Consider the following 15831-nt stretch of genomic DNA (forward strand, 5'->3'; position numbering starts at 1 on the left):
TCACTCTTTTGATACTTTGCTATTTCAGTAGCTTCTTTCCAATAACTGCAGGCTTGTAGAACTCTACTGACTGTTTTCCTCCTACCTTATTCTTTCTAAGAATAAAGCCAATAGTCATTTCCTGTCTTTGCAATAATCATATTTCGTTGTTTTTAGCTCCTTACATCAAGTGGCTTCATTCCTTGTCTTGAGCGATTTACATTAAAAGCATTAATTTCTTTTTTGTTTGTGTTTTTCAGACTTTTACAACAATTGATTGATGTCATTCAGTCTTATAATTTGGTCCTTAGAGAATGGATAAAGAATAAAAAATTACAGACTGATCATTTGTGAGTATTTTCATTTTTAGCAATAAAGAATCTAAATAATCCTCGTATACCAAACGTATTTCTATAAAAACTTGGTAGAATATAAAATCCGACATCATTAAAATTTTTAATATTATAGTCAAGCTAAGAAAATCAATACTTAACCACGTTTATGCGTATCATGTTTCTGAATTTTTTGAGATGAGGATTGATACTTTGCATTATTTAGATTCTTCGGACTACTGTTCTCATCTTGAGTAGAACGTTTTGGTCAATGTAACCTATGACCTTCTTCAGGTATATCTTGTTGAACTTTGGGAATGGTTCTGTTGAACTTGAGAATCTGCACAGAATTTCAAATTGAACCCTTTATTTAATCCATGGGGATAGCATGTTCTCATTCCATCAGCCATGAGCAAGTAGAAGTTCAAAGTAAATTTGTAATTGTATTTTTAATGTTTCCTTCACTGAGGATTGAACCTACAACCTCCAGAAGAGCGTAACTTACACCTGAATTATATCAAGTACTTTATCCACTACGTCATGGGTCATTGTGACACTAAAAATACAATTGCATGCTACTCCATGGATTAAATTAGGGTTTTGTTTGAAATTGCATGCAGATTCTCAAGAAAGAGTCTAGAGTTCAACACACGATATACCTAAAACATGTCAGAGGTTACATCAACTGATACGTTGTGCAAATAACACTCAAGGTGAAAACAAGAGTTTAAATAATCATAATATAAATTTATTCATAGGTATTCGGCATAATCACATCGATACACCAGTTCCCATTAGTTCACCAAAGTTAAGCAACATTTAGTCTGGTCAATACTAAAATGGGTGACCATTTGGGAATTCCAGATGCTGTATGTGCTCTCCGCTCATCTCGGCATTGTTTCCAGTCATCCTGGACTTCTCCTTGCCACTGGACTCAAGCAGTGCCGATTCAGGAGGAGTGTGGTTGGTGATGGCACAACCCTTGCCTCACAACTACATGCGCAGCTGCCCTTACAAGGGGTATCCATTGTCTCTTGAAATTGAATGGAGGAATCGATATTCATATGTATACATGTTTTTAAAAATATCTTGTAATAAAAACTATATTTTTAATTAAAATTTTTTTAATTTTTTAATTATGTTTATTAATGAAAAATATTTTTTTATTACAAGATATAAAAAGAAAAACATTTAAAGGTAAAGACTGTTTTTTATGTAAACTTTAAAAAAATATTTTTTTTTATATAAAACAATTTTGAAAAAAAAAACATTTCGGAGTAAAGACTAAAAACCAAATATATTTTGATTTATAACATTAGTTGATTAAAAATAAAACCACGTCAAAAAAGAACCCTTTCAGAGTAAAGACTAATTTTTTTATGTAGAATTTTTAAAATAATCTGGATTTACATATGTATTAACCCGAAAGTGTAAATCAAAATGAATTAAGTTTATTAAACATGACCCCAATGATTTCTATGAGGACCCCTCTGCATTCCACCTCCAACCCCTTAACCCCTTAACATTTCTATTTTTATTTTGTAAATTTTAGAATTTTTGAGATTACTATTATCATATTTTTATCGTGAACAGTTTGATTAATTTTTAAATTTTTTTCCCCATAAAGTTTAGCCTTTCTTGTTTAGATAAAACAGGCTTTTGTCCAGAATTTCCCCTATATTAAAAAATAAAATTAAAGAAAACTCTATTATACTCATGATCAAAACGAAAATATCATATTCCAAAAATTATGTAAATTGATCAAGTAGTTTTATTTTTATAAAGAAAATCATTTTTAAGCGATTAATAGGAATCTGTAGGCATTACAACATAAATCTCCCAAGTTCTCACTATTCCTGAGCGCCCTTTGTTTTTTGAGATTGTTTTCCAAATGGCGGACAAGAAAGCCGCTGTTCTTGATTAGTCATAAATTTTAATTTTCTTATCTATATATCTATAAAAGTGACAATGTGTGTGTGTGAGGACACTTCTCAACCAATATACTCAACAAATTTTTTATCTACAGACTTGAAATTTGGTATATAGGGTATTCAGACACGTGGAAAACTTTTTAATTAATGTTCATCCAGAAAAAAGGCCTGCTAAGGGGCCAAAATTGAAAAATTGGTCCATAGGGGTCATCAGATTTTAATCTGTTTGTTAACTGCTTCATGAACGTGCATGCGAGAATCGTTCACATGACAGATTACTTATGTTAAGAATAAGTAGGTTTGAAAACACTTTTTAAAGATCGTGTCAAGCTACCTTAATAGTTATCGTACATGACTCACTGTCTTTAGGTTTTGGTTTCGATCTCAGCTCAAATATATTTTCTTTTTTACTTACAAGAAGTGAACTGTTTAGAAAATATATACTTGCATGCACATGTCTCAGTTTCTTTCCATTTTTTTTTTTACTTTATTTTATTTTTTAAGGAATTTAATGTTATGTTTAATACCTACAGTATTTTTGTTTATAATAAATAAGAATTTTGCATTAATTAAAATATAATATTACAGCCTACTAGTTTAAAAATAAAAATACTTGATCAGTTTATATGATTTTTGGAATATTATTTTTTTGTTTCATCATGGATACATAAATCATACAGATTTTTTTTTTTTTTTAAATAGAGGGAGAATTCTGGACAAGAACTATGAAATGTTTAAAAAAAAAAAACAATGCATGTAAATACATGCTTTTGAATATCTTATAAATAATTAAACTCTAAATTTATCGGCTTTTTTTTTTTTTGTCAATAATTTTGACAAGTGTCACAGAAAAAAAAAATTGTTTCCAGTTTGCAACGTTATTTTGAAGTATTTTGTTCCTCTCTTTTTAAAGATTTATTGAAATGATGGTAATGGACTTTTTCAATTTATTTTTTTATTCAGGGCTCTATCTAATAGTGATACGGAGAGTTGTCCTTCTCTCAATTCACCTGGTAAGTGGTTATTCATCTGACACAAATCCAATTAACCTTTTATCCTCGAGTGGCTTTCGGGCCTTGATAGGTGATGACTCCCATGTAAAAAAAAAAAAAAAAAAAATAGTTTCACGAAACCTCATCTTACGTTTGCTACTATTTAGTTTGATAGAACTTGTGCCTTGGTGCAACCAGATCAGGCTGTCTCAAGAGTACGGGCCTCCTAACTAAAAATTTGTCAAACATTGATGTTATTTTTTTCCTTTCCCTTAATACATGAATTTGTATTTAAAATAGATGAGGATTCTCTGGTAAATCCCAGATTCCCAAAAAACATAAAATTATACTTTATTAGGCAGTTTTACAATCAAATCCAGGAATGTAGAATGGAATCATCCTTTGCAAAGTCAAAAGCAAAACTCACAATTTCCCCATACAAAACAACCAAGCCAAACACCATAAATAAATATTTGGAGATATAAGGATCTTGAAGTGTAAAAGCTTTTTCTGAAATTATTGGATTTGGGATTAAGTGACCTGAAAAGGGTTGATATGCCATAGAACAAAGCAACTCAGTTAAGCATCATGAATGGATATTTGAATATCTGAGGAACTTGAAGCATAAAATCTTTTTTCTTAAATTACTAGATTCAGCATTAAAAGCTAGTAAACTAGCATGGTTACCCCGCATTGTCTTGACTTATGGACAACATTGTCTTTCTTTTGCTCCCCCTCCTCTTCTTTATTTCCCTTTCTTTCTAGTATTGTACATTTCATGAATTATTACCATTTTTTTTTTTTTGTGTTAGCTTTTATTAAAGTTTTATTTGTTGCAAATTTAGAACTTGTGGATGAAAAACTGGTCAATTGGCTCAAAGAATGTTCTGTGGATGAAGAGACGATAAAACTGGTAAGACATTTTTGTTAGGTTAACCCATATTTTAATTTATTTTATTTTTTTTATTTTTTTTTTTTTGTAATAAAATTTTTGTAAATGATTTTGAATTGATTCTTTTTTTTTTTTTTTTTAGTAAAGGATTTATTTTAAATACTGTCTTATAGAGGTGTGTCTAACTTGCAGTTCACAAAGCTTTCCTAAGATTTTGGCAATAGACCCCCCCCCTCCTCATAGTTACAGATACAGTAATATGAGTGATCAATGGAAAAAAAAAAATCTGAAATAAAGATAAATTTTTCTGCCTGAGTTGACTATACCCACACCCACCCTCCACCTCGCAATTTCCCTGTCCAAAACTTAACATAAAAATGATCCTCGATTTTCAGACTATATTTTCTTTGGGAAAAGTTCATAAAAAAATAGAATATCCTAATAAATAATACAATAATTACTTGCCCCATTAGTAATCGTCAGTTTGAGTGGCAAGCCCCTCTAAAAAATTTTTTAAAAAAGCTTTCCTTAACTTTAGCACTAACATTAAGTTTGTGAGGCACTCTATTGTCCAAACAAAAAACTTGTAAAATTACACGTAATCACCTAAAACAGTAGAACCTCCTGTCATCCCCACAAAACATGTTTACAGCAGTAATTCTCCAACCGTACCTCTCAAAGAATTAACACGTCACCAGAATCTACAAACATTTTTCCCAATCTTAGCATTTACTGAACCAGCAGCAGCAACACCAACTTGATATATTTCAAAGCTTTCTTAGTGGTAAATCCATTATAAGAAATGCAGCATTGTTCTTCGGTTCTGTTTGACATCTCTAGACATTAAAAGTTCAATGAACAGATTTGAAACCTCTTCTCTGTAGGTGTTGGTCCTGTCCAGGGTTAAGGGCTGCTAAGTCCCAGGCTAGTGGAAAAACCTTACGATTGAGTGTTGTTGAGATCAGCTTTGGCATACCCACCCTCAGAGGGAGGGAGCACACACCAGACACCAGAAAAGGTAGGATATCTCATCTAAAAATGTAGCAGCATCAAATCAACACTCAATGAAAGACCAGATTATATGCCAAGTTATCATCATCATCATCATCATCATACTACAATAATAACCCAATCTTCTCAGATGATTAATTGAATCCTAAACTTTTTCCTCTCTGAGATATATTTTTATTTCTTTGAAATAAATATCACCTTTTATTATATTGTATGCACAAGTTTGTCTTTCCTTCATCAAAGTCACTTTCATTTGTTTATCTATTGTTTATTTTAGATGCTTCTGTAGAAAAGTAGAATTTAAAAAATGTATTTCAGATAAAAACGCTTATGTACTTGCGTGTCATGTCGAAATTAGTATCAATTTTTAAAAATTATGAAAAATGATCCAGTAGAAGATGTGCTAGATCTAGTTTTTACAAAAAAATCGTACATGACCAATCCACCACTTTGTACTTTGAAATGAGAGATTTTAATTGAAAGCAAAGAAAAAAAGGGAGATAAGTCAGTTTGTCATACAAAATGGATTGTAAATAACTCTTCCCCCTTAAAAACATACAATAAAACGTTATATTTCGATAAGTTTTATTTTTACTTCTAATTATTTTTCTACTTGATCATTTTTTGTGAATTTTGTAGTTCGACATGACATGTAAGTATGTGATAGTGTTTTCATCTAAAATGCATTTGTTTTAAATCTCACTATTCTGCAGAAGCATTTTTTTTTTTCCTTGTTAATTAGCAATGATGGCATACTGTACTTTCATTTTCTTTCTTTTTTTTTATCATTTTCTTTCAATCCAGATAATCTACGAGCAATACACTTTTAGCGATTTTGTGGAGTTTATAACTCTGGAAGAATTACGCTCTTTACATATAAAGTAAGTAATTTTTATTCTTGAATTAATGATATATCCATTAGTATTCAATATTAGTCTAGAAAGTGCTGCGACACATCTTTGGGTAAGGTGTAGACGCAGCAGCCTCGAAAGAAAATGGCTGCTGAGTTTGAGTCTTTTGTAAAAATTGAAACTGAAAGAATTCTTTACTCCACATAAATTTTAAAGATAATTGTTTGCTTCATTTAGAAGTTTTTTGTATTGAATGACGAAATCCAGCTTTTGAACATTTCCATCTTCAACAACCATCAGTTGACTGCAAATAACAGTTCAATACACATGTTAAATTACAGATTTAATACCTCCAAGAATTGGTTGTTAACCAACACTTGGCAATTCATTGAATCATTTCAAAATTGTCTGTTGACAAGTTGAAATATTATTATTTCTTCGGCCCACATGAAATCATTGCCATAAACATTGTTTACAAGATTTGTTGCACGCATTCTAAGAACTCAGCCGATTTTCTTTCTAATGTGTCTACACATTACCGATCTTTGTTTTTCGGTTGACAATTTGAATCATTGAAGATTGGCCTTTTCAGTTTTCCATTATTGGTACGAAACAGTATGAAACGGTAAATATTTATTAATTTTAAACTATCAGCAAAACTAAAAGTTAAAGATCATAATAACGACTTTAGTTAAAAATGGCACAGGAAAAAAATACCACAAGTGGATAAATAGGAGAAAAATTGTACGAGTGAAAAAATATCACAATAAGTTTATCAAATTCTTGGATATTAAGGGAAAACATTAAAATATCTATCAAATTACAAAAAAAAATACATTTGTATTTAAAATAGATGAGGATTCTCTTGTAAATCCCAGATTCTCAAAAAACATAAAATTATACTTTATTAGGCAGTTTTACAATCAAATCCAGGAATGTAGAATGGAATCAGTAATTTAGAATTAAATTAGTAATTGTATCAGAATCAGGAAAAAATGTTGGAATCATCCTTGATTAGTCTAGTACTATCAGATCAAACAGTCTGAGGATACAGGCAAACACTGATGTTATTTTTTTCATTGCCTTTGCAAATCTCTATCATGTTCTGCAAAAACAAAAACAACAATTTTTCATTACAAAAATGAATAAATATTTGAAGATAGAAAGAACTTTAAGCATAAAAACTTTCCCAAAATGATTAGATTCAATAGCAAATAACCCGAAAAGAGTTAAAATGCCATAAAACAAAACTACCAAGAAAAAAACTAATTTCCTGTATTTTTTTTTTTAAATACTGGAGAGACTAATAATGTTCTCCAAGGAGATAGAAAACAGTTCTCTTTTAAGCTTGCAACTTTGTGAAGCAACCCTTTGTGATAGATTTTATCAAAAGCCTTTGATATGTAGAACGAAAGCCATCAAGAAATTCACTGATCCTATACAATCAGCACACCAGCAATTATTCTGGCAATAGAAGTTCATCTTCCTTATCACCAAGATTACTTTTGCTGGGGTGATGGACAACTTGATTCATCAGCTGAAAACAATTTATGATGCACAGGAGACCCTTCAGTCTTTATTGAGTATCTTAAGTCATAGAGAAAAATTCCAGAAGTCCTTTATCACGAGGGGTGAAATTTGAAGTAAATTTATTTGCAAAAAGTTTGGCATCGTCAGATGCTGAGGAAATTGCCTCTGATCCATTAATGATGGTTGGAATATAAGTCTTACATCTATTTGGTACTGTTATTCTTCAAAACATTCAAGAACTCTGCTCTGGATTTAATAGATCAGATATACGACTTTTTTCAGTTTTTATAACTCATTTTCAATGATTACAGTTTTAAATGGTTCTAGCATATCTATTTCATTGATGGCGATTAAAATAATACTTTCCATAAGCAATGGAATTGACTTTAGAGTGTACCATGACTGCTTGTTTGATCTCTGTTGGAATTTTTAGAGGATATAAAACTCTTAATACAATCAGATATATAGTGAGACAAGACACATTCTTACTGAAAATAGAATGCAAAGAAATTTCAGAGGTGGAAGATGTCAAGCTATCCCAATAATTCCTACTAGACACTATCCTCGAGCGTCTATGTCTCTCTGTACAGAGGTTGTCAGTACAACACGACTTGAGGAGACTTTTTTCTACAAGTAAACCCTGACTAAATATTCAAAATCACATATCATTCACAGCCCATATAAGATCTCTTCAGTATGGCTAACCCATACTAATTTTTATGAGGAAGTGTATCTCATATAGAAATAAAGTGTTAGCCCCGGGAAGGGAGACCCTTTGATTTTTGAGAACTTTGACTGAAATAAAATGAAATGACCTTGAGAATCGATACAATCTGTGATGGAACGTGACATCTAGAATCTTTATGAACTTTGATTTGATTTTGAAACAACTGAGTTATTGGAGGTTTCCACAGGAGAAAACAGATGTGCGCTGTTCAGAACAAATTGTCAGGAAAATATGAAGAAGGTTTGCAAATTGTCTATTAGCATTGAGTATGCAAATGGATTTGTCAACAAACAGCAAACGAGTCACCTCCCACTTTTCGCCAAAATATTTGAGTCCATTATTAACCAAGCTCTAGTCCATCACCTTACAGATGCTAAACTTCTGACCGACCAACAATATAGATTCAGACAAGCCCGTTCCATGGCAGACATCCTAACTGTAATCTCTGGGCATATATACCATTCACTTGACAAAGTAGGGGAGGGTAGAGTGGTAGCTCTAGATATATCTAAGGCTTTTGACAGGATATGGCACGAAGGTCTTCTCAGGAAAATCAGATCATACGGTATCACTGGAAGAATCTTTAACATAATTAAATCCTTCTTAGATAAGAGAAAAATCCAGGTTGTCATCAATGGTCGTACATCCAAACAACATGATATAAATGTGGGAGTGCCTCAGGGGTCTATCCTTGGGCCTCTATTATTTCTAATATTCATAAATGACCTCCCTGACAAAATTGTCTGTGAGATGGGTATATATGCTGATGACACCACTCTCTATAACCAACATGACACAAAAACAAATGAACACATATCTAGAAAAATGGCAAAAACACTAGAGGATGACCTTCAATCTGTAATGGAATGGGGGACAAAAATGGATGGTCACATTCAAAGCTGCTAAGACTAAACTTGTTTCCTTCAATAACTACAAGAAACCTTCTCTACCACCAATAGCAATGGCCAAAGACTCTTTATCTGAAAGCACATCCTTTAAAATCCTCAGCCTAACATTCACAGGAAACAGGAGTTGGAAAAATTACATTGAGAGCATTGTCAGAAACGCTGCGAAGAAGGTAGGTTATCTCTACCGTGCTACTAACACCCGAAAGTATCCTGTACCACCATTCACCCATGTATGGAGTATTGTTGTCATATTTGGGCTGGTGCATATGCTACTAGTCTCTCACTCCTGGACAGGGTTCAAAAGAGAGTCGCCAACCTAATAGGTCCTGAACTGTCATCCACGCTTCAGCCTCTGTCCCAGCGACGTAATGTAGCATTCCTCTGCCTGTTCTACAAGTATTTCAATGGTGAATGCTCTGACGAACTGCAAGCACTTGTGCCCCCTCGACATAAGTACCCCCGACAAACCCAACAAGCAGCAAAATCCCACCCCTTCACAGTTGAGATCCCGAGATGCCAGTAGTTTCTTCCCCAGAACCGCTGGACTTTGGAATTCCCTTCCGAGTTCCTGCTTCCCCAACTGTACTGACATGCAGAAGTTCAAGTGTAACGTGAACCGACATCTTGCTGCCCAACTCCCCACATAGTACCCCTGAAGCTTATGTCCCTGATAGTAGCCCCCTACAGCAAAGTGGCAATGTGCCTTGTTTGGAGGTGAAATTGCAATAAAAAAAAATTAATTAAAAATAAAAATCATATGCAAAGGAAACATCATGACAGACCTTGTTTAGTCATGAGTCTTGTTAAAGTGGACAAACCATTGTTGATATTAAAGTCACAATAGACATGAACGTTAACAGAAGAATAAAGAGACAAGGTCTTGTAATTTTTTTTCATCAATTCAGTCAACGACAGTTACTCCATCATTGTGGGAATGATAAAGAGCGAAGGTGAAAGAAGTTTTATCAGTAAATGTAATGTGTAAACACATAAAGGGCAATTTGAGGTCTTCATTGGAAATGTTTCTATCATATGAAAATATGCCAAAATATATAGACTAGACAAACATCTTAATGATGAACTAGAGGTTATAAACTGTTCAATACCATTGATTAATCAAATATATCGTAGATGACACAAGACATTCATTTTGAAAAATGAAATGCAGAAGAATTTCAGAAATCGAAAGTTATCCAAATCAGCCCTTGAGTATCGATACACTATGTAATGGAAACTTAAATGTAATATCAGCAAACAACTATACATGCTCAACTTCCCAATCGGGTTGTTTTCTATAAATCTGACTCTTATCACGGTAGTTCCTTACATTTCAGTGGCAATATGCCTTATTTTGGATGAAAAACAGCAACAATTGTAAAAAGACATTTTTGATCTTCCTTAATTTTTATTTTATTTGAATAGAAACAATTGAGTGGTTGCAGGATCACAAAGGAAATAGAACAGCGGATGCGCACTGTTCATGGCAAATTGCCAGGAAAGGATCAAGAATGTTTTCTAAAATGCTCGTTGTCATCAGGTACGCGAGTGGGATTTCAACAATTTGACTCAACTCATAGAAAAGAGGAGAAATCATGAGAAAACTATGGTGCTTCTGAACCAGGAGGGGGGGACTCTGAAGGGAAGATTCCCATGTCAGTAGCAGGAGGGGGGAGGGCTATTCTCTAGCCATTCTGCATTGTAAACATTCAAGTTGCCAAAAGATGTGAATTGTAACAGAATGATATAAAGTGTCAGGTTCTTGTCAATTTTTTCAAAGATTTGCTCAATGACTGTAAATCCATGATTGAAAGGATGATAGAGGACGAAGACGAAAAAGTTTCTGTGAGCGAGTGCAACATGAAACACATAAAATGTCTTCATCATTATGTAATGTTGTAGACTAGTCCTTGTGCATTGTAAAGTTATTATGTCTAATAGAATATTCATGTCTGTTGAGTGTTTTCGAGTGGAACCAGGATGTTTCTGAACCAGAAGGGAGGGACTCTGAAGGGAAGATTCCCATGTCAGTAGGACAAGGAGCTATTCTCTGACCATTCTGCATTGTAAACATTAAAATCATCAAAAGATGTGAATCATAACAGAATGATAAAGTGTCAGGGTCTTTTCAATTTTTTTTTTTTTTTCAAAGATTTGCTCAATGATTGTAAATCAGGGTGTCTGAAGATACCGATTTCCTCGCCTAAAATGCACCAAACATTGATGTTACTTTTTTTTTTTTCTTTTTCTTTGCAAAACTCAATTATGTTCTTCAAATTCAAAAGCAAACAGCAACAACAAAAAAAAAAACAGTTTTCCTCTCCAAAACAACCACACCCAAGACCATTAATAAATATTTGAAAGATATAAAGAACACGAAATCACCAAAAGATGTGAATCGTAATAGAATGATATAAAGTGTCAGGTTCTTGTCAACTTTTTCAAAGATTTGCTCAATGACTGTAAATCCATCATTGAAAGGATGAGAGAGGACAAAGACGAAAACGTTTCTGCAAGTAAGTGCAACACGAAAACACATTCATATTACAAACAAACAAACAAAAATAAATAAAAATCCGGGTCATCATTTTTCTTTTTTAACGAAAGCATTTCAACAACTTAACAAGTCTCTCGCTGCCACCTGTCCATGTTAGCCTGACACACATTTCTCCTTCCTTCGACCACAGCCAGCCCATTGTTGTCATCAACTTTACATGTCCATTTTCTATGACGTCGCCTTTCTTTCTCCTGACCACGTCATGCATTTGTTCTCCTTTTTTTACTGCCGCACACTTCTCTAATTTGTATTTACGCATTTTTTGTCCACTACTGCTGCTAATCTCTTCGCAAGCCAGCTATCCTTCGCTGCTGCTGATATTTTCCGATGCAGTATGCTACAATCATTCTTGTTGTAGACTAGTCATTGTGCATTGTAAACGTTATGTCTAATAAAATATTCATATCCGTGAATGTCGAGATACAAAACTAATCATAAGAAATGATCAAATTTGTTCATATGAGACTTACATCACGTTTTTTTTTTGTTTTTTTTCTGATATTAATTTGGGTTTTTCAGGTCATATAAATTAAAAAAAAAAAAAAAAACCTTTCAAGAGCAATTGCTCTTGACATATCAAAGGCCTTTGATAGAGTAAACCTTTATGCCATACTCTATCAAAGGCCTTTGATATGTCAAGAGTAATTGCTCTTGAAAGGTAGCCTCCATCGAGAAATTCGCTAATCCTATGAGATATAACTGTAAGCACATCTGCTGTAGATCTAGCAGAACAGAAACCATATTACATGTCACTAAGAAGGTTATTTTTGCTGAGATGGTTGATTACTTCTCTATTTAACGCAGATTCCAGCAACTTACTCATGACGCACAGGAAACTTATTGGCCTGTACTGATAGGGAGATGAGCGATCACCTGAATTCTTAAATACAGGGCATACTAATGAGATTTTCCAGGGTGATGGGAAGCAATTCTCCTTAAGACAACGTTTAAACAGTTTTGTAAGGATGGGCGCTAGTTCTGGTTGAAGTCTTTTGAGTACTATAATTGGAATACCGTCAGGGCCGATTGCTTTACTGGAATCAAGGTTTTATTTATTTTACTGTATTTGGCATTAAATAACCCAAAAAGGTTTGATATGCCGTAAAGCAAAACAACCAAACTAAACTTCCTCTTCTATTTAAAATGTGAGGATAAAAGCTCACTATGCTTAATAGTTGCTAATAATTTCCTTGGCCAAAAGCCCTAAAGTAACATTTTTTTTTAATAATTGAACCAAAATGTCTTTTTTTTTTTTTTTTTTTTTTTTTAAATTTAACTTTACAATTTAAATTTTTTATTTTCTTAATTCTGTTTTCTTCACTTTATTTTTTTAGACGAGGAATCGTATATCGGATATGGCGAGCCCTGAATAAACTGAGAAGCACAACCTCCCAAACCTCAAAGAGGCGATCACCCCAGAAGAAAACCCCCACAAAGAATTCAAGCACAGTAGAAAATTTTGATGAGAGTTCTGAACATTCAATCGTCAATAATTGATCCCCTCCCCCCACTAGGTCTCACTCCTACGCCCACTGCCAGCCAGCAACCAAACACTCGCAAAGACTTTTTAACTCTATTCAGCTGTAAATGGATAGCATAGAAAAATATTGACGATTAGGTGATTGTGTAGATTGGTGATTCTTTAAATCAATGCATTTCAGATGAAAATAATATTATCGACTTATGTGTTATTTCAAAATTAGTATAAATTCCAAAAATTACTAAAAAATGCAGTAGATGATGTGCAGGAAGCATTTTAAAAATGGTGGTATATATTAAATCAAAATTATGGATTTCAGTTACCTCCCCTTCGATCTTGCAGACTCTTTATTAAAATTATGGGTGCTTCTATATTTGAATAACAAAAAAATATTGAATTTCAAGTAAAGCGAATGGTACCTATGTAATTGTCATACCGCAAATAGTAACACATCCAAAAATTATCGAAAATGATAGAAAATTAATTATTTGTGAGAAACAGTTCTAGTAAGAGTAAAAATACTTTGATAAAGTTGCATGCTGCGGCAGACTATTAGGTCACGTGAGATAAGCAAAGGGAAAGTAACTCAGTTGAAACACCATGTACAGCAAACAATTTATTCAGCAAACAAAACTAAACATAACATATATACATAATTTGTGAATTTAAAAAAAAAAAAAAAAACTCTTAACTCTTTGAATTTGTAATTTTTTTTTTTATAAAAAAAAACTGAATCTTGGCATTAGATTTCTGAGAAATTGAAAACTTAATTACCTCCCCTGTTAACTCTCCAGTTCGAATTGGAAGATTTTGAAACCAAATTGTTAGATTTTACAAATGTCTTTTTTCATGATTAATTAATTTTCTACTTTATTGTTTTGTGTAATTTTTGGATATGTTACTATTTGCGACTTGATAATTACGTACATACTATTTGCTTTACTTGAAATTCAATATTTTTTGTGATTTAAATATAGAAGCACGAAATTATGTACTGCAGTTACCTTCCCCTGGATCTTGCTGACTCTCCACTATTAAAATAATACGATAACACTTTATAAATTGCTAAAACTCGATAATTTTTATTTTTACTTGCAATTACTTTTTTTTCCTGGATCATTTGTCGTAATTTTTGGAATTTATACTAATTTTGACATCACATTTTTTTTTTTTTTTACATAGGCATAACCACTTATCAAGGCCCAGAGACCACTCAAGGATGAGGGTTAAGAGTGTACAGTAGTCAATTGGACAATATAGCAATCGTTAGTAATGGAAATTCGGTAAATTTGTTAACAAGTGGAACGGCTCATCAAGAACTTGTTTACATTGGACTTGAAGAAAACCATATTGTAGTCAGCTGGAAAGCAGGCAAACAGAAGACAGTTCCACAGGCGTGCAGTTCTAAGAAAGAAGCTTTGTTCATGGAATCTACGCTTAGGTTTAGGCACAGATAAAGATTGGGGGGGAATTATTGATAGTGTTTTCAGCTAGACGAGTGTTTCTTGTGACATCACATGTAAGTTCATAATGTTTTCACTTGAAACACATTGGTTTAAAAGATCACCAATGTACACAAGCACCAACGATTAATTTTGAGGAAATTGAATGGTGTGTTTTGCTGATTGTTGTAGCTTCATCTGCCCTTAGAAAGGAAAACTTGTTGATTTAACGTTGTTGATATGACGAGGTCATTTAGGACTGACTTAGGATTTCTAGGGGTTTTTATTCCCCTTTTAGCATTTCACGATTTCCGTTGCTTCCTTTCAGTTAACAAAAAAAAAAATCTGATGAAGACACAAATATAGTGAAACAGTTTAACTTAGAAATGCTTTCCTACAAATCACACGATTTTTATATGCATTTATATTTTTATTAAATGAAACATCTATTCTAAAGAATTTAAATATATATATATATATATATATATATATATATATACGTTTTATTTTTTATTACCGTATCTTTCTGTTAAGTTACATTATTGTTTCAGCTATCCGGCCGTTTTTTGGCCGTCTGTAGCATCCTCAGACTTTTTTTCTGTAAAAGTCTGAGGACGCTACAGACGGCCAAAAAAACGGCCGGATAGCCGAAACAATAATGTAACTTAACAGAAAGATACGGTAATAAAAAATAAAACGCATATTTGCTCTACAACAGCATTGAGCACTTTCTTCAGTTTTTATTAACTACCATCTCCACTATATATATATTGTGTGTGTGTGTATATAAATATGTGTGTGTTTATGCAAAAAATATGCTTATTCAATTATATTTCATCTTTTATTTATGAAGTTCGATGTATGTTGAATATAACTACAGAACATATACAAATAAATGACAGAAAGTCTATATTCCAAATTCCAAGATGCTGTTCATCTTACCGTTTATTTCTTCCAGCATGTTAAAATTCTTGACAGCACCTATTTTGTAGCGCAGAAATTATTATGTCAATTTTTAAATATTTTCAGCTCTGACTCATCAGAAGAATAAGAACTCATCAACTTTAAAAGAAAATAAAAAGAATATGATTACATAAATCCTAAAAAGTCAAGAGAGTAGTTGCAATTGTGTTTTATATTTACGCCATCTTTAATTGACATAATAATTATATGATTGTTTATGTGCTACGAAACAAGTGCTG

At 32.7% G+C, this 15831-nt stretch overlaps 1 protein-coding gene across 15 annotated transcripts in view; it reads left to right on the forward strand.

The window, feature by feature from the left end:
- LOC145241450 (mitogen-activated protein kinase kinase kinase 15-like) overlaps positions 1-13904 on the forward strand; it is a 391615-nt gene extending 377711 nt beyond the window's left edge. For all 15 annotated transcript variants that reach the window (XM_080104421.1, XM_080104425.1, XM_080104411.1 and 12 more), the window contains 5 exons: positions 240-329; positions 3206-3255; positions 4080-4147; positions 5942-6018; positions 13042-13904. In XM_080104421.1, coding sequence (XP_079960547.1) covers positions 240-329; positions 3206-3255; positions 4080-4147; positions 5942-6018; positions 13042-13204 — 448 coding nt within the window. In that variant the 3' untranslated portion in view covers positions 13205-13904. The remainder of the gene's footprint in view (positions 1-239; positions 330-3205; positions 3256-4079; positions 4148-5941; positions 6019-13041) is intronic.
- Positions 13905-15831: the final 1927 nt, after the last annotated feature.

This window comes from Euprymna scolopes, chromosome 20 (genome assembly GCF_053919585.1).
Source record: "Euprymna scolopes isolate OS-2025 chromosome 20, ASM5391958v1, whole genome shotgun sequence".
Classification (NCBI taxonomy): domain Eukaryota; kingdom Metazoa; phylum Mollusca; class Cephalopoda; order Sepiida; family Sepiolidae; genus Euprymna; species Euprymna scolopes.